Below are 21,667 nucleotides of genomic sequence, written 5' to 3' on the forward strand. Positions count from 1 at the left end.
GTTGGAACTCAAGCACTCATTTTTAACAAGGCAATGATCGGTGAAGTTTGGTCTTTTACTGGGCAAATATATATAAAATATATTTATTTCGTCAGGAACTGGAAAGTTGCAGAAATAAACTATGAAATTGCAACTACTACTGCAGATGCTATGCACCAAGTCATCAACTAATATTTAAAATTAAGGATAGATGGTGACTGCTTGAGCAATTGAGTACGTACATTACATACATATTATGAGCATCAATTTGACAAGAAAAATGGGGAATCTTTTTGGTCCGAGAAGGACTGGTCATTCAGTCAGCCCTTGACGTATTGCCTATAGGTAATTCCTAATTAAAAACAACATGCTTGATTGCTGCCGCTACCATACATACTGTATTATACAATAATTAAGAGCATAATTTCTCACAAATGACCCAACCAGAAGCCACGATCGTGGTCTCAGACTGTGAGGTTCCTCTCCCGCAGTCGCATCACCTAATCTGTGTGCGTGTATGCATGCGTCACAAATGTAGAAAAACACGCAAAAATAATAATAATAAATAATAATAATAAGAATGAAGATAAGAGTTTATGATGGTCAAAAATTTAATGGGCAAGTCATTTACTCAGACCTGTACAGCGTTTGTGCAACTACGTTGGGAAATAAGATTTGCGACACGCCGCATGGCAGCACAAGCTGACTATAACTGCTCCATATAAGATCAATCATTTACTAATAATAGTTGTGTTTAAGGTGGCGACAACCAAAACCGATGTCTTTGCCTAATTATGCGTTTGGAATTTTGTTTATTCGGCATCTCAAGGAAAGTTTTCCAACCACTACCATTCCTCCAATCCTCACCTAAAAATAATGAAAAGAAATTATAACTTGTGAAAATAACATCTCAAGTCAAAGCAATTGACTATTAAATAGATAAGAGGCAACCCATTATTCCTGACGGGTGTATGTATCCTTTTCTCTTTGTTTCACTCGGTAACTTCAGAAACTAATAAGTATAGAACTCTTTCAAACTGAGAAACTAGCCTCCCAGAGACAAATGACTGTTTGACTAGAAATGTTAATATAAAATCTTGAGTGATAGTAATAAAGCCAAGATGGCTACCTTCTTATGGATGCATCAAAGTAAAATGCCCATGACAAACAAACAAAAACGCTTTCGCAAGCTCAATAATGTGGCAGTCCACAGAAATGACTCATCTTTCAAAATTAAGAGTATCAATAACAAATAAAAAAAAAAAAAAAGGGTTCTTAGCTACCTAGTTTCCGATTAAATAACTAATACCATACACATCTTATAAATAGAGAGAATAATTAATTTTGACCATCCCTTTGCCTAAAATAATGACATAGGTTAATCAAAGAACATAAACCCACCACCTCGAAGAAGAAAGAGTAGTGTAAGTAGAGGAAGATGAAAGGGGAAACCATACAGCCTCATCTATTAGCATTCTGTACAAACAAAAAAGAAAATTGAAAATCACACTACAAAAAGTATTTCATTCGGTCATCTCTCCTCATGGCATTGTATACAGCTTGGACCTGGAAAACAATGTTTCCTTCACTATCAGTCTACTCCAAACAAAAATCTAAGTGAATAAAAACCTGATAACATGTAAGTATGGGCTATGTGCATAAGAGTGTGTGTGTGTGTGTGTGTGTGTGTGTGTGTGTGTGTGTGCGAGCGCATACTTGAGACAGAGAAATATACCTGCTCACTGGAACTGACTTGAATAGGACCAATGTTGACAGATACATATTTGCCCCTTGATGATAATTTCTGCCTCACGCGACCCTACAATAAAGCATGGTAATTCGATTAGATTTTTGTTTTCGTTCCGCTTTTAGTTGGAGTAATATGAGTATATGACAATGATAGTACAGATTCTGCTGGCAAAAGTACAACAGCAACTGTAAGCTACAACTTTCCACATCTTCAATATATGCTACCTTTGAGAACAAAACAACACCATCATGCAGTAACTATAGAAGGTAAGAAAATTATCACAATGATAAGGGGTAACTTCTCGCCCAGCAAAGAAACAAAAAAATTATAGCTTTCTCACATTCTCAATAATAATTCCAACCACAAATCAAGCTTCTTGAGCTGAGATGCCAGATCAATGACAAGAAAAAGTTATTCTCTTGCATAACATGGTATAATTGTAATGATTGGTGAAACCTCAGGCATAGTATTGAAATTTCAGCCTTAAGAAAAAGTTCTTCTGATGTATATCATGGGATAATTTATGAAAGTCACTCATCATCTCTGGTCAAGGAAATCCAAGATCTTATCTGCATTGCCAGTCCAAATCTATCTTCCTTGAACCATCAATCAAAACATATAAAATTCTTGCTTCAGCCTAATTATTCAGATATATTAATATATATAATTTGGTGTGATCTCCCTATGATGTAAAACATATAGTTCATATGAGATGCTGTCAAGTAACTTCATATTGTCGTACAAGAATTGCTATTGGCATGCTGAGAGTAATCATAGTGTTTATTTGGGAAGCAGCAGTCTCCCTTCCCATTTATTAATATATGAATGACTACAGTTTCACCATATCAAGAATAGACGATAATTCCATGTGACAGATCCCACAGCATTGAGATGCTTTGTCACTAGCTGTTTTCACACACATAGATGCTCCATGATAGAACTATCAATATGTCAATTTAAATAAAATCGATCTTTTGTAAACATAAAGGATCAAATCTTGAAGAATTCTAAATAAGCTAAATTGAATGTGGTAATATACTTTCCACTTCTCTCAAACACCAACTGAAAAATGAAGAGGTAATCCAAATTATTAGTCCTCAAATTACAAAGAAACACCATTTTTTCTATTACCATTCAATTATCTCTCAAGTAATATGTCTAACAGTGAAATACAACCCTGTGCCCTTATAATATACATCTAACACAATCTCTGGCCATTGCAGCCTCAAATGGACCACCTAAATTGTTGTTCCATCAGATACTACATGTCTTGANGTCAATTTAAATAAAATCGATCTTTTGTAAACATAAAGGATCAAATCTTGAAGAATTCTAAATAAGCTAAATTGAATGTGGTAATATACTTTCCACTTCTCTCAAACACCAACTGAAAAATGAAGAGGTAATCCAAATTATTAGTCCTCAAATTACAAAGAAACACCATTTTTTCTATTACCATTCAATTATCTCTCAAGTAATATGTCTAACAGTGAAATACAACCCTGTGCCCTTATAATATACATCTAACACAATCTCCAGCCATTGCAGCCTCAAATGGACCACCTAAATTGTTGTTCCATCAGATACTACATGTCTTGATTCAGATCACAAAGAAAAAAGTCTATAAATTAAAAACAGAATACAATCCCACCTAATCTAGTTTAAAAACTCAAATGTCATTTGGACACATCATACATTTGTAGAGACACAAATATGACGTTCTAAGACATGTTTACCATTTCCTATTTCAGTTTCTAAATACAATCTAAGTTGCAACAACAATGGACAATACCTCAGGTATAGGCTTCTGAATGACTGATTCAACAGCAACAACCATGGCTTGCACAAAGTCGTCGCCACCAGTTCCAATTGCTGTAAACCCTCTAACCGTTGGATATGAATTGACCTGGCGTAACAATATCACCATTACGTCAAGACAGAACAAAGTAACCAAAGATGATCACATATCACAAAACCCTAACACAAATACATCTATATAAAGAAAATTGCTAGTTTATTGTGACGCAAAATCCTTTTTTGACATCGAACATAATGTTCAAAGAAAGATGTATATTAAGTGTGACAATTTATATTATAAATGCAATAACGTTCAGTGTTACGGAATACACATTCAGGTAATACATAGTGAAACTTATTCAAATTCTTAAAGCAAATATAATTATACCTTCTGATCCAAAGCCAGCCACTCATTAGTAGAATCATCAGTTACAGTACCTCCAATAACAACATTTGTGGTCTGTCCAACCCGACCTTCTGTCTTTGATACCTCTACAAACCAATATCAATCAAGCTCCCAATCAGTACATACATATTGTATACCTCAATATATTCTAGATTTCTCAAATCAAATATTCCTATCCAATGAAACAATAGCCAGCCAATCAAATTTGCACATAAACATAGAAGAAACTTAAATTGTTCAAATTGTAATCAAATTAAGTTCACCCACTGGAAAATTTCCTTGATTATGAAGAATTGAAGGGGAAGGCTAAAGAGAAACCTGAAATGGCTTTAAGAACGGCTTCTTGAGGCGGACCTTGTTCCTGTTCGTCCTGAGCTGATGATTGGTTGTCGTTACGCGAGCAACAAATTTGAGTTCGTCGTGTAAAGTGAAGATTTCTAGCTCTAATAGTTCCATAATTTCTGTAACTGAAACGAACTTGGGAAGAAAATACAACTGTCGTTAATGGGAGAGAAAAAAGGGCACGGTTTTGATGCAAAGGTCTATACGGCTCTGTTGAGAAGACGCAGCGCAACACAGTCCTGCACGCCATTTCTGTGATTTTTTTTGGTAACTTTTGAACGAAAATTTTTGTTATTGATCGTGTTCCAGGTATTTATATCTCATGGTTACTTGTGTCCATTGAATTAACGAGATTTTTTCTATATCGCAGATAATGATAAGGGCGCCCTCCATGTTAACGTGGCGGGCGCTTCTGGTTAATTAGACGCTAAAAATTTCAACGCAAAAAGACTATAGTAGACTTTTATTTAGGAAGGCAGGCCTCAGTTATGGTCCTTATGGAGGTCTTATTCGTCTTTTTAATTTATAATGGGGTGGGAAGATAAGGGGATTTCTTACATTGATTTATATGATGTGTTGTAATAAAGTGTTTCAATATTATTATTAGTATTTTTTATGCTTTATTTATGAAGATTTATTTATTTTTATTTCACAAAAGAAAAAACGTGGAATATAAATATAACAAAGAAATCAGAAAACAGTAATTGTTGGAATCTATCTGGAATAAGCACATGGCTTGAATGAAAGGTTATACCAAACTAGTTTCACGTTTTCAATGTTTTCTGGTAAATAATGAGTAGAAATTTACAAAACGAAACGTTTCTGTTTTTACCAAGCAAACCTTCATGCTTAAAGTAGTCATTCACATCAAATATTAAAAGCAACGGTGTCGTTTGGATAAACCTGAAACATCCTGTGTTGCTGCTTGCTTACCGCCTGACTCGTTTTCTTTTTACAAGAGAACGGATCGTAGTTCAAAACCCTAAATTCGTTAATCGGCCGAGTGTTTTGATTGACTGTCTCCTTCTTTTGAGTGATTATTATTTGAATTGCTCATCAATCCCAACTCAGCAAGATGTACGGAACCGAAAAAGTCTCTGAAGATGCTGAGCGAACTGCTTTCAGAAGAGCAGAGAAGAAGTACAAGCTATATTATGAAGACACTTTTAAATCCTCCAAAAAGTATCTCATCCTTAAAACATCACTCTTATTATTATTATTCGTTCTTAAAGTTATTGAATTCCGTTACAATTTTGTTTCAATTTTACAGGAAAAAACAACTCAAACGAGTTGATTTATCGGAGGTTTTGGATTTCAAGTCTATACTAGATTCATACAATCAGAACATCCAACTTTCTCAGGGAATTTCCGCTCTGCAATGTGGTTTCAACCGTCCAGTTTTCTGCTTGGAAAATCGCCCCGGTAACAATGCCAGTTTCTATAGATGAAATTTGATTGATTGAATATGTTCGATGAATTTGAATTCTGAATGCAATTGGTTTGTCTTACATAAATAGAACGAGCAGTTAATGTGAACGATGTTCCGCCTTTGCAGTGTTTACGTTGTTATTTTCAGAGAGATTCTTAATTGTATGATTTGGAGGGTATTACTTCGTCCTTGTTGACGGTATTGGGGTGTTGTGTTTGCAATGCAGGGTTTTATTTCATTCCTGGAGCGTTGAGTGTAGAAGAGCAATGCCAATGGATAAGGGACAGCTTAAAAAGCTTCCCTCAACCTCCAAACAGAACAAATCACAATGCTATTTATGGACCTATACATGACTTATTTGTTGCTGCCAAAGAAAAGAAAGTGTTGGTGGAGGAGGAGAGTTCACTCCCTAGTTTGGATTCCGGAGCTAATTATTGTGTTAAGAATGGGGATTCTCATAGATGGAAATTTTGTGAGGGACATCTTGCAATATTGAGTGGGAAGACAAGTAAGTCAGTTTCCGCTCAAGTTCTATTGCGGAAGTTGAGGTGGAGTACCCTTGGCTTACAATTTGACTGGTCCAAGGTAATCTTGATTTGATTTTTATTCAACTTTCCAATCACTTATCCTTGTTTACCCTCAATTTCTGCGGGAAAGTTGCAGTGGAGTCTCGCTCTATGTTTGAATAGTCCTGTGTCTGCTTAGGACTGACCACTCGAGTAACTTCAATGTAGTATGTGCGTGTTCTAGGATTTGTTCCCTAGACATCTCACACATGTTTATGTGTTATCTAGGATGGTTTGTGCATAGAGCTGCATCCTTTTTTCACCCCCTTGGTGGGGTGGGACTAATGCGATATAACGTAAGAACTTTGTAGTAACAATTTGATATCAAGTTAATAGTTTTACATAAGTTCTGAAGCTATTATATGTTCATGGTGTAGCGAAACTATGATGTATCTCTTCCACATAACAAGATCCCTGATGGACTTTGGCAACTAGCAAAAAGACTAGCTGTACCTGCAATGCCTGTAGGAGAAGAATTTCAGCCTGAAGCTGCAATAGTAAACTATTTTGGATTGGGTACTTAATAAGAAACAATTTCGCTTCTTGATTATTTGGTCTTATTTCATGTGTTATTGAATTGCCATTATTAGTTTCAAGGTTTACTACTGCATGACCAGGAGTTAATTGATTGAAGATGAAAAGGAAAACAGCATTATACTTGGTTTTTAACTGCACATTTTTTTAAACGAAAACTCTTTCATATTGGATATCTAATTATTTTACTTGAGATATGAGAACGGACAATCTGTTAAATTTTGTGACCACTTGACCATTTTACTTGCATGATTAAGTCAGTCTTTCCTTTAAAATAACCATGTTATGTTTTTACCTATTACTTCCTCTTTTCAGGTGATACACTGGGGGGCCACCTTGATGACATGGAAGCAGATTGGAGCAAACCTATAGTAAGCATGAGGTATTCAATTCCTTCATCCTGCCCTTTGGGGCCTCAGTTTGCTGACAAAAAGGTGAAGAAATAGAGAATTTAACATCTTGGTTATAAATTACTTATTTTTCCTTTCTTCAGTTTGGGTTGCAAAGCTATTTTCCTTTTGGGAGGTAAGTCCAGAGAGGACCCACCATCAGCTATGTTTCTCCGAAGTGGTGATGCTGTACTTATGGCTGGAGAAGCAAGGGAGTGTTTTCATGGTAAGCGTACTCTGCCCAGATATTCTGATAACGAGAAATTGGTGCATGCAATTCAACTTTCATATTTCATCTTGGTCAATTCTAACTTGAAAAAATGATAAAACTAGTCCATCAGTTTGTGTGAAACATCTGCATTTACTGTTGACTTCTAATCTTTGCAGGTGTACCTCGGATTTTCACAGACGAAGAAAATGCCGAAATTGCTCCTCTTGAATTGCAGTTCTCGCATGAAGAAGATTGTTCTTTCTTAGAATATATCAGAACTTCAAGAATTAACATTAATATTAGACAAGTTTTCTGAGTGTAATTTTTTTTACACCATATTCTAGATTTAATCGAAGAATTAAATCAATATTCTTAACTTAAGAGAGTGATGTTGGAGACTATGACAATCAGAGAGCAGAGAACTAAGATAACGGAAGGCAACCAGGACACTTAAAGACATACGAAATAGATTGCTACAAAACAGAGACAACAATCACAGGTGTTTCCATAAATTTATTTTTGAAGTTCCATTTCTGTAGATTATTTTTTCTGCAATACATTTCAACTGTTTAACAAACTCTTCAATACTACCAAAGTTTCGCTTTTTTTAATTTTTTATTTTATTTTAAAGCATGAATCAACGTCACTACCAACCAATGCTTAACATACCTAAATAAACATACAAGTCGGTGCGTAATTTGCGATAGAAGTAGTAAGTGTAGTTGCGGCTGCTGAAGCAGAGTCAATGCAATCTGATTTCAAACATCCATTCTACGCACGAGGTTAGTCATGGGATTTGAGACTCAATTTCAGCGACTTGCACAACGTGTTAGACCAAGTATCCAAAGTTTGACAGATATTTCTTTGTTGTTACGTTTTTGCGAAGGACCGTCCATATGGGCGGCATGGGAAGAAATTAAAATGAAATAAGCATGCGGATTGGCTTGTTATTTCAATTTAAAGCAAGAAATTGAATTTGGGTCATTTAGTCAGTGTAACAAATATAAATTAATGAGTTAAAAATACAATTACCTCTGTACTACAGTATAGTTGGAAAAAGACATCTATGGTTGCTGTAAATATTCTTATAAGTTGGATGGGTCAATGAGTAATTTTAATAAATTTATCTGCTGTTTCCCACTAAAAATTTCTTTCATCTGTTACATAAATAAAAAATAAAAATAAAAATCAAATTTCTTTAAAAAATTATTAGATAAAAATAAAGGTGGAGTTGTGTGGTCCAAGTTCATGCACACACTACACACCTTATCTGCTAAAATTTTCAGATCAAGTTTCGACCGCTGATGAAACCCACAAAACTAGACTGAATCCCTTGCAAGCAACAACCCGTGAAGCCAAGACTGAAAATTAATAATCCAAAAGAAAAAGAAATAGGCAACACACCACGCAACACAAAAATACAAAGCCCCTAAAAACATCTGCACTATACTCCAAAAATCCATCCCACCACCAAGCCACAAGCAACTAACACAACTACGTGTTCAACCCCATCACCACTTTTATATCCCCACGAAAATAAACAACGTCACTTATATCACCTCCAGAGATCTTCATTTCTCTCTCTCTCTCTCTCTCTCTTTCTCTCTGTTCACCGTTTTTACCTTCTTCTCTCTGTTTCTGAGCCCATCCATCCAGATAATGGGTCCGCTTGTGTTGACGCAGTTGGCCACTGGCCTAAGCGTTTTGGCCGGGGCGGTTCTGGTCAAGTCGGTCATGGATCAGAAGCCCATGGCCGGACAATTTCCAAGGTGTGCCCGTTGCAACGGTACGGGCCGAGTCACGTGTATGTGTACGCGATGGTCCGACGGTGATGTTGGGTGCCGAACTTGTGCCGGGTCGGGTCGCATGGCGTGTAGCAGCTGTGGAGGGACCGGTACTGGTCGACCCGTGCCGGTTCAGATTCAGATGCGGCCACCAAACCGGCCGTCTTAAGTTGTTTGTGGGTCATGAATTCTGATTTTTGGCTCTGGTATGGTTAATTTTTAGTCCCAAACTCTGGTTTATATTTTCATAATTTTGTTGTTACTGGAAATTGGAGTATGATATGTAAGTAATATAAGTTGGTATTCATACTTTTAAAAGAGGGATGGGAGATTATTAGATTGCAGTTTGTAATGACATTACATTACATTACTTTTACTTTACTCCTCGTATATAATGAGACAAGTCTTATAAATTTATTTGTGTTTGGTACTTTACATTTTGTTTACTTCATCCATTTCCCTATGAATTATGACTGAAATTTGCTGGCATTCTGTATAATACAATATTGCACTGATTTTGAAGCCATTAGAAATGTGAGAAATGTAATTGTGAAATCCTTCATTAAGATACTGGAAACTTCAACCTTTATAGAGTTCGTATTCTGAATGATGGAATGGCGTTTTTTTGTTTTGGGTGGTGAAGGAATGACTAGCCATGAGATTAAGCCACTTCTAATGATTTAAATTCAATGCAATTTATAGAATTAATGTACGTTACAGTATCACAACTTAAATGTAATTTTAACTATTCCAATACATTAATATATGAAGTTTAAATACCGATTTAACATGGTGGTTCTAACTAGGAAAATCTAGATAAGAAAGAAGATCTAACATGATCTCTCAATGTTCGAGTTTCTTTAATGATAAAGAGTAGACGGGAATCTAACATGATTTTTTGATTTAAGTCTCCACGACTCTTAATAACAGTGGCATTGCAGCTCTTATCCAACGGTAATTTCAGAGTCTTAAAGGATTAATAAACGCACGAAAGTTGGCGCGAATACTCAATCATAAAAAAAAAAAAAAAAAACGGTTAAAACCATTAATGTAAAGGATGAAAATTTTGTCAAAACATATAAAAAATATGAAATCTTCTCACTTAACTGTTGCTTTTTATAAAAAATAATAATAATGGCTGCGTTTGGTGTAATATTTTTATCCCTATTTCGGATCCTATTTTTCAAATAGCGTTTGGTACAATATTCTCAAAATATTACCCATTTTTTTTATTACATTTTAACCCCATAAGTTATTAATTTCACTAAATACCCCCTAAAAAAAAAGTTAAAAATTAACAAAAACACCCCCATCAACCCAACTTGTCAGATTCCGGCCACCACCGTCGGTGATAGCCGGAATCTGTACAACGGCCAAACTTCCGACCAGAAATGGCCGGAAGTTCACCGCTGTGGCCTTTTCCGGCCAGATCCACCACGGATCTGGCCGGAAAAGGCCAGATTGGCCGTCAGCGACGGCCAAAGAAATGGCCGTCGTTGACGGTCAACGACGGCCAAATCTTGGCCGTCGTTGACCGAAAACGACGGCCACATCTTTGGCCGTCGCTGACGGCCAAAGATGGCCGTCGTTTGGCATTTTCCGGCCGTCGACGGCCAAAACAAACGGTAGATCTGGCCTTTTCCGGCCAGATCCACCATGGATCTAGCCGGAAAAGGCCATAACGACGTGTTACGGCACAGATCCGACAAGTCTGTGCCGTAACGAAATTTTCCGGCCAGATTCCGGCGGTGGTGGCCGGAATCTGACACTGCAGATGGGGGGGTGTTTTTGTCATTTTACATGTTAGGGTCTTTATGTAAATTAAACCTAAGGGCTTTTTTATAAATTTTTAAAATTTACCTCGTAATCTCCCATATCCAATAACCCAATACTATCCCTAAAATCCTATCTAAAATACTAAACCAACACCACCCAATGATATCTCGTAACCTATACCATTTACATTAAAAATCTAACAATTTAATTATGTCTATTTGAATCTAACCTTTTTTTTTTTTTTTTTTTTTTGGGTGGGGGAGGGGTTGTGCCCTCTTGGACATACTTGAGTTGAGTGAATTTTTATATTTTGTGCAATCCATCCATGTATTATGCAGGTTAGCTGGTGTGCAATTAGCCCATAAAATATACTTAAACTCCCTCTTTACTCCTTTTTATAGCTGTAGTCCAGTTGGGATCATGGCCAGAGATACTCGAAGCTTCTCGTGCCTTTAAATATTATGAGAAAGTAGCCTTCAATCCAATAATATAGGATTTGATTTTGTTCATTTACTATAAAGTAAAGCTCAAGTGTATCATATTGACTTGGCTTCAATAAACAAAACAAAGTTGTCGTAGTGATGAAACCATTTTGCCAAAAACTAGCTTTCTTGCGAAAATTCTGCATAATTAAACCCCCAAAAGCCACCTCACAAGTCTTACCGTTTTCAAACTCTGTAGCGGCTGCAGCTCAGCACCCTCATGCCGACCTGTTTGGTGGGCTGGCTCTTACAATTCAACTATAAATTTTGTTATGTTTTTAGTAGTAAAATTCAACCTTTTTACTCAACAAAACTCTTTTCACATAAGTCAGCCAATTGTTTAAAAAGATTATTATTTATTTTTTATAACCAGGGGTGTTCCGACCAACTTAACAATCGAGAAGGAACTTTAACTCAAGACCTTTTAAGTAATACATCCAATAATCCATGTCGAACAACTCGACCATCTAGAGATAGTTTTTTAAAAAAAAAAATTATTAGTCTTGATTCTTGAGTGATTCTGTAAAGTTTGAAATGATTTTTTTTTTTTTTTTTTTTTTTTTGGTTCGGACAGAATTTGTTAGTCTTGGTAGATTTGCAGAGAATTAATGGTGCTTCTACAGACAATTTTGGTTTCCAACTGAATTTATATTCACGGCATCTAGGTTCACAGAGGTATTTGTACATCGCAGGAGCATTCTATAGAACGCATAAACACACAGGCAATTAATACAAGTTCTAATGATACCATGGAACTTCAATAAGAAAAATTACATGATCTTTTCAACCCCTTATGTGAAGTGAAATTTTATCTCCCACACTTATAAAGGTAGTTGTCTCACTTGGGGGTGAACGCCTGAAACAAATTTAAATACAACAATCACTAGTCAGAACAAGAAACTGATTTATAAAAGATCAGAATTCAAATATATATGGTGAGGCTGCACTTACAGCAAAAATGGTGGCGTGACCAGGATCAGCAAGGTGGGCAAAGAGGTTGTCAATCGGGCCAGTGCCAGTGTAAATGTGTTGAAACCACGCACCCATCACAGCCAACATGGCCAACCTTCCATTCTTGATCTCTTTAGTCCTCAACTCCTTAACTTTCTCAGGAGAACCGCTACCCCATCCAAGAGGGTCAAACCAAAGCCCACCTGGGTAACCAACATCAGTTCCAGTGAGCTTGTTGTTGGGGAAAATTGGGTCAGTGTTAACACATCCTGGCTTCAGAATGTCAGCCCACCGTCTCCCCTCGGCCCACCCGATGAATATCATCTCAACAATGAAGAGGGTAGTGGTATCAGTGAAGTATTCAAGTTCTCCAGCACTGTACCATGAAGGAGTATTTAAGATTCCAATCTTCGTTAAGAATTCTGGGATGAAAATACCAGCTGCTCCCAACATGGCCCATCTGCAGTGTACAAGTTCTGATTGCACGTTCCATCTCAGGGTCTCAGGATCAGATCCTGTTAATTAAATACCAGAAACAACATTATTATTTCTATTTTCATACTCTCACAATTAAATTAATCTATATCAGGTTTATATCTTACCAAGACCAAGAGGATCGAAACCAAAGTCTCCGGGAAGGCTGCATGCAAAACAGGACTTGAATAAAAATTCTTTGAAGCTTTTGATTTAAATAATTTACACACGAATGAAAGTAAAATATATAGAAAAAGAATAGAGTCAGTAGTGAACCTGCCATCAAGCCATGGTGGAGGGGTGCTGCCTGGGAACCAGATAGGTCTATCAGGGTCAGCTACGGCTGCACTCACTGAAACCGATCGTGTTCCAGCTGGTGCTACATACTTTCTCAATTTCAGTTTCTTCCCACCAAGGAAAGAAGCCTTTGTGGATCCTACAATAGATCCACTCTTCTGGGAACTGCATGCAATAGATATATATAATATAAACTTACATAGTTCATTTGACTCATCAAAATAGTTTGCATTGTCTCCTCTAAACGCAATCTATGGTCAACTTCTCTCTATTTCTCTAAGAAAATCCCATCTGGTACTATGATCGAATAAGGTTTCTAACTGATAAAACATTATAAAACGTGATCATATATAAGTGATTAACAAGTAACTGATAGTTCAAGACATTCAAAAGTTGGTTAATATGGTTGTAAAGAGAGAACTTGCCTGGGAGAGGAGATAGCAACAGCTGCAATAGCAGAAGATGCACACACAGAAGCCATTATTTCAGGCTATTAGCCAAAAGTTTCTCTTCAAGTTTTATGTGCAAATAATTGACTTTGGGGTATGGAAGTGAAGAGATACAAATGTGTTGATGTATGAAGGGCCTTATCTCCAAGGATAAAAGAGTGGATGTCTAATTGGCTAATGCAATGCCATGTGGCATGAAGAATCTGATATCGTGCATCTCCACCTCCTATTGGATATATCTCCAGTTGGTGGTTCAGATTGTAAGTTCGTGTCCCTCATGCATCAAAAAAATCCGTAGGTCCTGTGACTCTAGTGTACAGAAAAACAGAGACCAAAACAATACTATATTCTGAATGACGTGTCAACAATACCAATATTCCAAAACTGGACCGGACTATGACCCGTTCAAGGGTCCGGTTTCCGGTTGGACTGTATCCTGTAAAATTATTGTTAATCCCTAAATATTTGAAATTCATCAAAAACACCCCTATAATACTCCCTTAAGGTTTGAAATCTGTCTAAAACACCCCTTATCACGCGAAGAGACTGGTGAGTGGTGGCGGCAGCAACGATCGACAGCCAATCAAAGTTTGGAATCATGGGGCTTTTGATGTATAGGTTCCGACAAATCTGATGGTGGTGTTAGGGAGTTCCATCGGCGCCAAAAATTGCCGGAATCAAGAAGAAAGTCTGACGGTCGCGTGAACTTTAGGTAGACGGCGAGCGACGAAGGATGGACGACGGCCACTGAAAATGGATGGGTTTTTTGTCATGGAGATGCCGTCAAGTTGAATGGTAGTGTTTTCTCCCTCGAATGATACTGGAATCCGACGGGATTGAGTTGCAATTGGACATCGACTCGACACTATTCCGACGGTCCAATCGCGGCTCAATCCGGTTTAATTAAAAATACCGGTTTTTAGAAGATACCAAACAGAAGATATCGTCGGCTCTTGGTCGAACCGATTCTACCGGACGGTCCGATCCGGTTTTCAAAACACTGAACAACACTATAGTAATTGATACAAGAATGTTGAACTATTTATCACGTCTATTGAGACGAAATTTTCCTTTAAAATTTGGAAATAAGATAACTTTTCTCTTCCATTTATATTTTCTCATCACATTACAATTCAAATTATCTTAGAGTTGACTATTCAGTCATCCATTTACATTATGCCACATCAATTTGTATGAAATTTTTTTGTAAAAACTTGTACATCTAAGATTATTTTTTAGTGAGCATTACTTTCATTAATCAATAAAGATTCGCTCACAACCTAATTTTACAAATTTTCTCTCACAACCCCTAGATAGTAGCTCCAGTTTTTTACTGATGATTTTAGCTCCCAGATTTGTCGATGAATTTCCAAAAACTGGGAGTTGAGAATTCGTCAACAAAAGAATGGGAACTGTCATGTAGGGATTATGAGAGAGAGTTCGTGAGATTGGATTATAAGTGGAATATTACCTAATTACCCTTCATTAATATCTCAACTCTAAAAGATTAACCTAAAAAGAAGGACATGGAGAAATGCTTGCGTTTTTCTTCAGCGACATGGCGTGGGAATTGATGGGCTGTTGGAGCCCGCAATTGGCCCAAAAGAGACTCCTGTAATTGTAGTCAGTGAATGAATCCCAGGGCCCATAAATTTAATCTGGGCAATTGGTAGATTTGCAGAGAATTAATGGTGCTTCTACAGACAATTTTGGTTTCCAACTGAATTTATATTCACGGCATCTAGGTTCACAGAGGTATTTGTACATCGCAGGAGCATTCTATAGAACGCATAAACACACAGGCAATTAATACAAGTTCTAATGATACCATGGAACTTCAATAAGAAAAATTACATGATCTTTTCAACCCCTTATGTGAAGTGAAATTTTATCTCCCACACTTATAAAGGTAGTTGTCTCACTTGGGGGTGAACGCCTGAAACAAATTTAAATACAACAATCACTAGTCAGAACAAGAAACTGATTTATAAAAGATCAGAATTCAAATATATATGGTGAGGCTGCACTTACAGCAAAAATGGTGGCGTGACCAGGATCAGCAAGGTGGGCAAAGAGGTTGTCAATCGGGCCAGTGCCAGTGTAAATGTGTTGAAACCACGCACCCATCACAGCCAACATGGCCAACCTTCCATTCTTGATCTCTTTAGTCCTCAACTCCTTAACTTTCTCAGGAGAACCGCTACCCCATCCAAGAGGGTCAAACCAAAGCCCACCTGGGTAACCAACATCAGTTCCAGTGAGCTTGTTGTTGGGGAAAATTGGGTCAGTGTTAACACATCCTGGCTTCAGAATGTCAGCCCACCGTCTCCCCTCGGCCCACCCGATGAATATCATCTCAACAATGAAGAGGGTAGTGGTATCAGTGAAGTATTCAAGTTCTCCAGCACTGTACCATGAAGGAGTATTTAAGATTCCAATCTTCGTTAAGAATTCTGGGATGAAAATACCAGCTGCTCCCAACATGGCCCATCTGCAGTGTACAAGTTCTGATTGCACGTTCCATCTCAGGGTCTCAGGATCAGATCCTGTTAATTAAATACCAGAAACAACATTATTATTTCTATTTTCATACTCTCACAATTAAATTAATCTATATCAGGTTTATATCTTACCAAGACCAAGAGGATCGAAACCAAAGTCTCCGGGAAGGCTGCATGCAAAACAGGACTTGAATAAAAATTCTTTGAAGCTTTTGATTTAAATAATTTACACACGAATGAAAGTAAAATATATAGAAAAAGAATAGAGTCAGTAGTGAACCTGCCATCAAGCCATGGTGGAGGGGTGCTGCCTGGGAACCAGATAGGTCTATCAGGGTCAGCTACGGCTGCACTCACTGAAACCGATCGTGTTCCAGCTGGTGCTACATACTTTCTCAATTTCAGTTTCTTCCCACCAAGGAAAGAAGCCTTTGTGGATCCTACAATAGATCCACTCTTCTGGGAACTGCATGCAATAGATATATATAATATAAACTTACATAGTTCATTTGACTCATCAAAATAGTTTGCATTGTCTCCTCTAAACGCAATCTATAGTCAACTTCTCTCTATTTCTCTAAGAAAATCCCATCTGGTACTATGATCAAATAAGGTTTCTAACTGATAAAACATTATAAAACGTGATCATATATATGTGATTAACAAGTAACTGATAGTTCAAGACATTCAAAAGTTGGTTAACATGGTTGTTAAGAGAGAACTTGCCTGGGAGAGGAGATAGCAACAGCTGCAATAGCAGAAGATGCACACACAGAAGCCATTATTTCAGGCTATTAGCCGAAAGTTTCTCTTCAAGTTGTATGTGAAAATAATTGACTTTGGGGTATGGAAGTGAAGAGATACAAATGTGTTAATGTATGAAGGGCCTTATCTCCAAGGATAGAAGAGTGGATGTCTAATTGGCTAATGCAATGCCATGTGGCATGAAGAATCTGATATCGTGCATCTCCACCTCTTATTCTTCTGCTTACTTGGATATATCTCCAGTTGGTGGTTCAGATTGTAAGTTCGTGTCCCTCGTGCATCAAAAAAATCCGTAGCTTCTGTGATTCTAGTGTACAGAAATACAGTCAATGACGTGTCAACAATACTATAGTAATTGCTACGAGAGTGTTGAACCATTTATCACGTCCATTGAGGCGAAATTTTCCTTTAAAATTTTGAAATAAGATAACTTTTATCTTCCATTTATATTTTCTCATCACATTACAATTCAAATTATCTTAGAGTTGAGTATTCATTCATCTATTTACATTATGCCACGTCAATTTGTATGAAATTTTTTGTATAAAGTTGTACATCTAAGATTATTTTTTAATGAGCATTACTTTCATTAATCAATAAAAATTAGCTCATAACCTAATTTTACAAACTCTCTCTCACAGTGGCAGACCCAGGATTTTTGCTCAGGGGGGGCTCCTTGCTCTGCCACTCTTTGCCAATCAACTAATAAAAACATAAGAAAATAACATCCAATTCACAAGGAAACACCAGAAAATTGTTACGTAGAAAAACCTCTTCAATGTGAAGAGATAAAAAAAACTATCGGAATCTAATGATCCACTTAAATCTAATATAATCAAAAGAGTTTACTGATGCGTATTTTTTACAAACATGCAAATGTAGCAACTGCATTAGTCGCAAAAAGTAATAAAGTGATAATTTGAGTATCGTTCCCACAAGGATAGTATTACTAAGTACTGATTTCTCTAGTTTAAGTCCTAATTGAAGCAAAACCCAACAACTTAATTAATTAAACAAAATGCTAGGGTGTTGATTTCACCTAGATACGCTAACCCAAATCATAGAATCTATTACCCAAGTTCTAATTCTTTGATTGAAAATGGAATTCCTTAAGTTGTAAAACATACTTTCTCAGGTTATATTTTCCTACTTATCATAATTAAGCTTATGCACCCAACAAAATGAAGATTAATAGTTCAAAGTCTTTTAAGCTTTATGGAATTCTATCTAGATTTCATAAATCGCTAAACCTATCTCTAGCTTTTGCTTAATCTACAGTGTTTATCCCAAGAGGCACAATCACAAATCACTTCTCAGTCTCATTGTGAACAACACACATTTAAATGGTGATCAAACATCCAAAAGTCATTAAGCAAAGAGATAAACACTCAATCATGAAATTAAAACTCAAAGTAAATCAATTCATATAAATTTGAATCATTGTATCAAGGTTACATCAAACCCTAGCTAAACAACTCAGTTCATACTCAAAAACAAAACAAAATAACAAAAACAAACTGAATCAAGATTCATCATTAAAAAACAAGCAAAAGATTGAGAAATCTTCTTTAATTTGAAGCCCAAACCTTCAATAATCTTCTCATTCTAAAAGCTGCCTTCCAAATGACAAACCAAAACCCCTTTTCTTTCATTTTTGTGCTAATTTATACCTCTTTCACTTAAGGACCAAGCCCTAACAAGCCAAAACACGTCGTTTTATTTTTCACATCTGATGCAGTTTCGCCGCGGCAAGAATCTTTCGAGCCAAATTTGAGCATGAAAGAGTCTGAATATGGAAAAGTGTTAAACATATGAATTGTAGCCCTTTAAATTATCTTTCTACTCGTTCAAGAATCAGCACAATCTGAGGTCTACAGCGCAAGTTACGGCAGAAATACTAAAGTATATCCAAAGACATTTTTCTTCAGTTTCTAACATACTGTTCATGATTTCAAGCCAAGTTTTCACCGTTGTCCAGTCAGAATTAGGAAAAACCCAAAACATGAAAGTTGTAGCTCTGCTTCTTAGCTTTCCAAAGCTTATAAAATCATGTCATTATGAGTTTCCAAACTCAAGTTACGTAATTTACGGTCAAAACTATCATTTATTCTCAAAATCATAGTTTAGGCTTGCAAAAACAAATTAATAGAATTAGGTAGCAATTATGACCCAAATTGTATAAGAAGTATCCTAAATCCTATTGAAATTCAATACAAAATCATAAGAAAAATAGGATTATCAGTTACAACAACCACAAATCCACCAAAAATATTCTACACAAATTTAGAGCTCAATCACAACTCTAACAAAAGTAAAATACACAAAAGTTTACGAAAATATAGATTACAATCACTCCAAATCAGATCCGCATGTAAAAGGTAAGTTGGGAATTGGGAAAGAAAAACTTGAATATAAAAGAGACAAAACCTAACTTTTTAATTTTTTAATTTTTAACTTTTTTTTTTTTTTTTTTTTTTCCTTTAAAAAAACTTTTCAATTTTTTTTTTAAAGTTGAGGGCAGGCCTGGGCCTACCCTCAAGGGGCCTGGGTCCGCCCTGCTCTCTCACAACCCCTAGATGGTAGCTCTCAGTTTTTTACTGATGATTTTTCAGCTCCCAAATTTGTTGATGAATTTCTCAAAACTAGGAGCTGAAAATTCGTCAGCAAAAGAATGGGAACCGTCATGTAGGGATTATAAGAGAGAGTTTGTGAAATTGGATTGTAAGTAGAGTATTACCTAATTACCCTTCATTAATATCTCAACTCTAAAAGATTAACCTAAAAAGAAGAACATGGAGAAATGCTTGCGTTTTTCTTCAGCGACATGGCGTGGGAATTGATGGGCTGTTGGAGCCCGCAATTGGCCCAAAAGAGACTCCTGTAATTGTTGTCAGTGAATGAATCCCAGGGCCCATAAATTTAATCTGGGCAATTTTTGGGTCCAAACACATGTAAAAAAAAAAAAATCTTAAATTTAAATTTAATAGAAAAAGATTAAACTGTATATCTTTTCAATTTAAAATATTGTCTCTTGCAGCCGTACATTGTTTGGTAAGAGGAAGTGAAAATCTCAATCTGGATTCCACAACTTAGTTCTTATCTTCATTCTTTAGCCAAAATCATAACTCCCATTTGCATTAACTTTGAAGTAGATAAAGTTGAGCCCCACTACCACGGACTCTTATGTCTTTATCTATCAACTTGTCCTCAATTCCTTAACCACAAAAATCACAATTTCTTTTTTTTTTTTTTTTTTTAATAACTGAGGTGTTTGGACAAGTTTGTGCACAATTCGATTAATTCTCGGAGTCTATTAAATACCCTACAAACCCAATGTTCTAAGATAAGTCACAAATGTGATAAGTGACCCCAAGGTTCGAAACAAGGAAATTAATGAAGAGAGCAAACCTTATTGACTGTCAAGCCAACCCATTAGAGTTCAAAAATCACAAAAATAGCTTCTCCAACATCATCAAAACTTGATTTGAATATCCAATTTTTCGACATAAACACATGATACTTAGTTGCAATAATTATGTTTCCGGTAAAATTTTTTTACAGTAAATCACCGACCAAGGAATCAAGTTTGGTAGGGTTTACCAGCAACACTGTCACAAAAATGGGTCTGGTGTTTAAGCGGATATATGGTTAACCACTGCATTAAGAGAAATTTCAGATCTTTTAAGGAAGCAAATGGTGGTTATAGCAAAGCAATTATATTTTTAATGTAATTAGTGAATGTTTCAGGTCTAACAACAAAATGAAAGCAGGTTTGATAGGATTGGGCAATCTTTTGCAAATTGAGAGTAAATATTTCATATGGGTTTACTTGATTAATTATAAAGCTTTGGATTCTACTTTTTCATGCAGGCATGTGCTAGCTATTAGTACTGTAATTATGTGTTATGAGAAATTAATTATATCAGCAAAACACAGCCTCCCTAATAATGTCTACATGAGAATTATAACTTCAGTGAAAAAAAAAACCGATACGAAAAGAAGTGGGGTCGATTATATCGCCATAGATCTATCTCTTTCCTTTGTTGCGGAGTCAACAAGCGAAGAAGTAGTCCTTGGCATCATGACATTTGAGGGGGGGCAAAAGAGAAAACAACTGCCATAGCACTCTCATACTCGAGTTTTTTTGCTCTTCTGAAAGTACTAAATAATGCAAAATTTGGTTGCTATAATGACTATAACAACTTTGCCAAACCTCAAAAAGTAGGATTATTGTGTCGGATTCTCCATCTCTTTTGGCCCCCCAAATTCGATTATGCTGTTTGATATATATATATATATATATATATAAGCTTATGTATTGAACCACTCATTATATTCCCACATGCTGGTAGGTTTATTACACGCATAGAAAAATGATCGAGATTTAATTATATTTTCTTCATAATTTTGATACCATTACTTGCAAAATCTTCACATGATGAGTACATTTCAAGATCTCCTCAAATTGGGATTGTTGGACTTGTAATTTACACTTTGGAGGGACAACCCCAGCATGCTCTTGTAAAACCTAAATTGCCCTACACAAAAAAACCACACTCACCTAACATTTTCAGACTTTGAGCCTAACTTTGTAGGGTCATTTGCACTAAACATCAAACTAGATGAGAATGCTTCAAGTTCAATAGATATAACAATTATTTGCAGCATTTTGGTCCTGCAATTATTTTCTTGATAAAACATGACCATCTTGATATATAATTAGAGACAATAAAATTACTGGGTCAGTGGTAGCCTTGCCTCGTTTAATTTAGGTCGATATGGGTG

At 36.3% G+C, this 21,667-nt stretch overlaps 5 protein-coding genes across 8 annotated transcripts; 2 read left to right on the forward strand and 3 right to left on the reverse strand.

Annotated features, from left to right (window-relative positions):
• Positions 1–41: 41 nt before the first annotated feature.
• Positions 42–4,592, reverse strand: LOC116131282. Of its 4 annotated transcripts, none has more exons than XR_004128240.1 (6): positions 4,251–4,592; positions 3,915–4,018; positions 3,522–3,635; positions 1,715–1,798; positions 617–846; positions 45–484 (listed from the first exon to the last, which is right to left on the reverse strand). XR_004128240.1 is itself a non-coding variant. In XM_031416944.1 (6 exons), the coding sequence occupies exons 1-5, from the start codon at positions 4,522–4,524 to the stop codon at positions 1,489–1,491; spliced, it is 633 nt and encodes a 210-aa protein (XP_031272804.1). In that variant the 5' UTR covers positions 4,525–4,590; the 3' UTR covers positions 776–846; position 1,488. The 4 variants fall into 4 exon arrangements, 3 of the variants coding, with proteins under 3 accessions (XP_031272802.1, XP_031272804.1, XP_031272803.1); XM_031416944.1 differs by lacking the exon at positions 45–484 and adding an exon at positions 1,488–1,545 and having other exon boundaries at positions 776–846; positions 4,251–4,590; XM_031416942.1 differs by having other exon boundaries at positions 42–846.
• Positions 4,593–5,116: 524 nt separating this feature from the next.
• Positions 5,117–8,012, forward strand: LOC116131289 (alpha-ketoglutarate-dependent dioxygenase alkB). Its single transcript, XM_031416951.1, has 7 exons — positions 5,117–5,456; positions 5,545–5,696; positions 5,930–6,288; positions 6,647–6,785; positions 7,119–7,185; positions 7,297–7,418; positions 7,580–8,012. The coding sequence occupies exons 1-7, from the start codon at positions 5,350–5,352 to the stop codon at positions 7,717–7,719; spliced, it is 1,086 nt and encodes a 361-aa protein (XP_031272811.1). The 5' UTR covers positions 5,117–5,349; the 3' UTR covers positions 7,720–8,012.
• An 867-nt stretch (positions 8,013–8,879) lies between these two features.
• On the forward strand, positions 8,880–9,604 carry LOC116131291. Its single transcript, XM_031416953.1, has one exon. It carries the CDS (start codon positions 9,063–9,065, stop codon positions 9,354–9,356), a length of 294 nt encoding a protein of 97 aa, XP_031272813.1. The 5' UTR covers positions 8,880–9,062; the 3' UTR covers positions 9,357–9,604.
• A 2,468-nt stretch (positions 9,605–12,072) lies between these two features.
• On the reverse strand, positions 12,073–13,683 carry LOC116131263 (chlorophyll a-b binding protein, chloroplastic). The gene is made up of 5 exons (XM_031416924.1): positions 13,593–13,683; positions 13,147–13,332; positions 12,999–13,036; positions 12,397–12,911; positions 12,073–12,301 (listed from the first exon to the last, which is right to left on the reverse strand). The coding sequence occupies exons 1-5, from the start codon at positions 13,646–13,648 to the stop codon at positions 12,284–12,286; spliced, it is 813 nt and encodes a 270-aa protein (XP_031272784.1). The 5' UTR covers positions 13,649–13,683; the 3' UTR covers positions 12,073–12,283.
• Positions 13,684–15,323: 1,640 nt separating this feature from the next.
• Positions 15,324–16,996, reverse strand: LOC116131262 (chlorophyll a-b binding protein, chloroplastic). The gene is made up of 5 exons (XM_031416923.1): positions 16,844–16,996; positions 16,398–16,583; positions 16,250–16,287; positions 15,648–16,162; positions 15,324–15,552 (listed from the first exon to the last, which is right to left on the reverse strand). Exons 1-5 carry the CDS (start codon positions 16,897–16,899, stop codon positions 15,535–15,537), a joined length of 813 nt encoding a protein of 270 aa, XP_031272783.1. The 5' UTR covers positions 16,900–16,996; the 3' UTR covers positions 15,324–15,534.
• Positions 16,997–21,667: the final 4,671 nt, after the last annotated feature.

This window comes from Pistacia vera, unplaced genomic scaffold (genome assembly GCF_008641045.1).
Source record: "Pistacia vera cultivar Batoury unplaced genomic scaffold, PisVer_v2 Contig230, whole genome shotgun sequence".
NCBI lineage: Eukaryota > Viridiplantae > Streptophyta > Magnoliopsida > Sapindales > Anacardiaceae > Pistacia > Pistacia vera.

What these genes read in the sequence shown, in the direction of transcription:
- LOC116131282 (XM_031416942.1), bottom strand. Translation starts at nt 4,524, where the DNA reads ATGGCGTGCAGGACTGTGTTGCGCTGCGTCTTCTCAACAGAGCCGTAT. An exon ending in CGTTCTTAAAGCCATTTCAG is followed by an intron (nt 4,019 to 4,250) that starts GTTTCTCTTTAG and finishes ATTGGTTTGTAG; the next exon opens with AGGTATCAAAGACAGAAGGT. An exon ending in TTCAGAAGCCTATACCTGAG is followed by an intron (nt 1,799 to 3,521) that starts GTATTGTCCATT and finishes GCTTTATTGTAG; the next exon opens with GGTCGCGTGAGGCAGAAATT.
- LOC116131262 (XM_031416923.1), bottom strand. Translation starts at nt 16,899, where the DNA reads ATGGCTTCTGTGTGTGCATCTTCTGCTATTGCAGCTGTTGCTATCTCC. An exon ending in GTTGCTATCTCCTCTCCCAG is followed by an intron (nt 16,584 to 16,843) that starts GCAAGTTCTCTC and finishes TATTGCATGCAG; the next exon opens with TTCCCAGAAGAGTGGATCTA. An exon ending in TTTCGATCCTCTTGGTCTTG is followed by an intron (nt 16,163 to 16,249) that starts GTAAGATATAAA and finishes TTTAATTAACAG; the next exon opens with GATCTGATCCTGAGACCCTG.
- LOC116131291 (XM_031416953.1), top strand. Translation starts at nt 9,063, where the DNA reads ATGGGTCCGCTTGTGTTGACGCAGTTGGCCACTGGCCTAAGCGTTTTG.
- LOC116131263 (XM_031416924.1), bottom strand. Translation starts at nt 13,648, where the DNA reads ATGGCTTCTGTGTGTGCATCTTCTGCTATTGCAGCTGTTGCTATCTCC. An exon ending in GTTGCTATCTCCTCTCCCAG is followed by an intron (nt 13,333 to 13,592) that starts GCAAGTTCTCTC and finishes TATTGCATGCAG; the next exon opens with TTCCCAGAAGAGTGGATCTA. An exon ending in TTTCGATCCTCTTGGTCTTG is followed by an intron (nt 12,912 to 12,998) that starts GTAAGATATAAA and finishes TTTAATTAACAG; the next exon opens with GATCTGATCCTGAGACCCTG.
- LOC116131289 (XM_031416951.1), top strand. Translation starts at nt 5,350, where the DNA reads ATGTACGGAACCGAAAAAGTCTCTGAAGATGCTGAGCGAACTGCTTTC. An exon ending in ACTTTTAAATCCTCCAAAAA is followed by an intron (nt 5,457 to 5,544) that starts GTATCTCATCCT and finishes TCAATTTTACAG; the next exon opens with GAAAAAACAACTCAAACGAG. An exon ending in AGCAAGGGAGTGTTTTCATG is followed by an intron (nt 7,419 to 7,579) that starts GTAAGCGTACTC and finishes TAATCTTTGCAG; the next exon opens with GTGTACCTCGGATTTTCACA.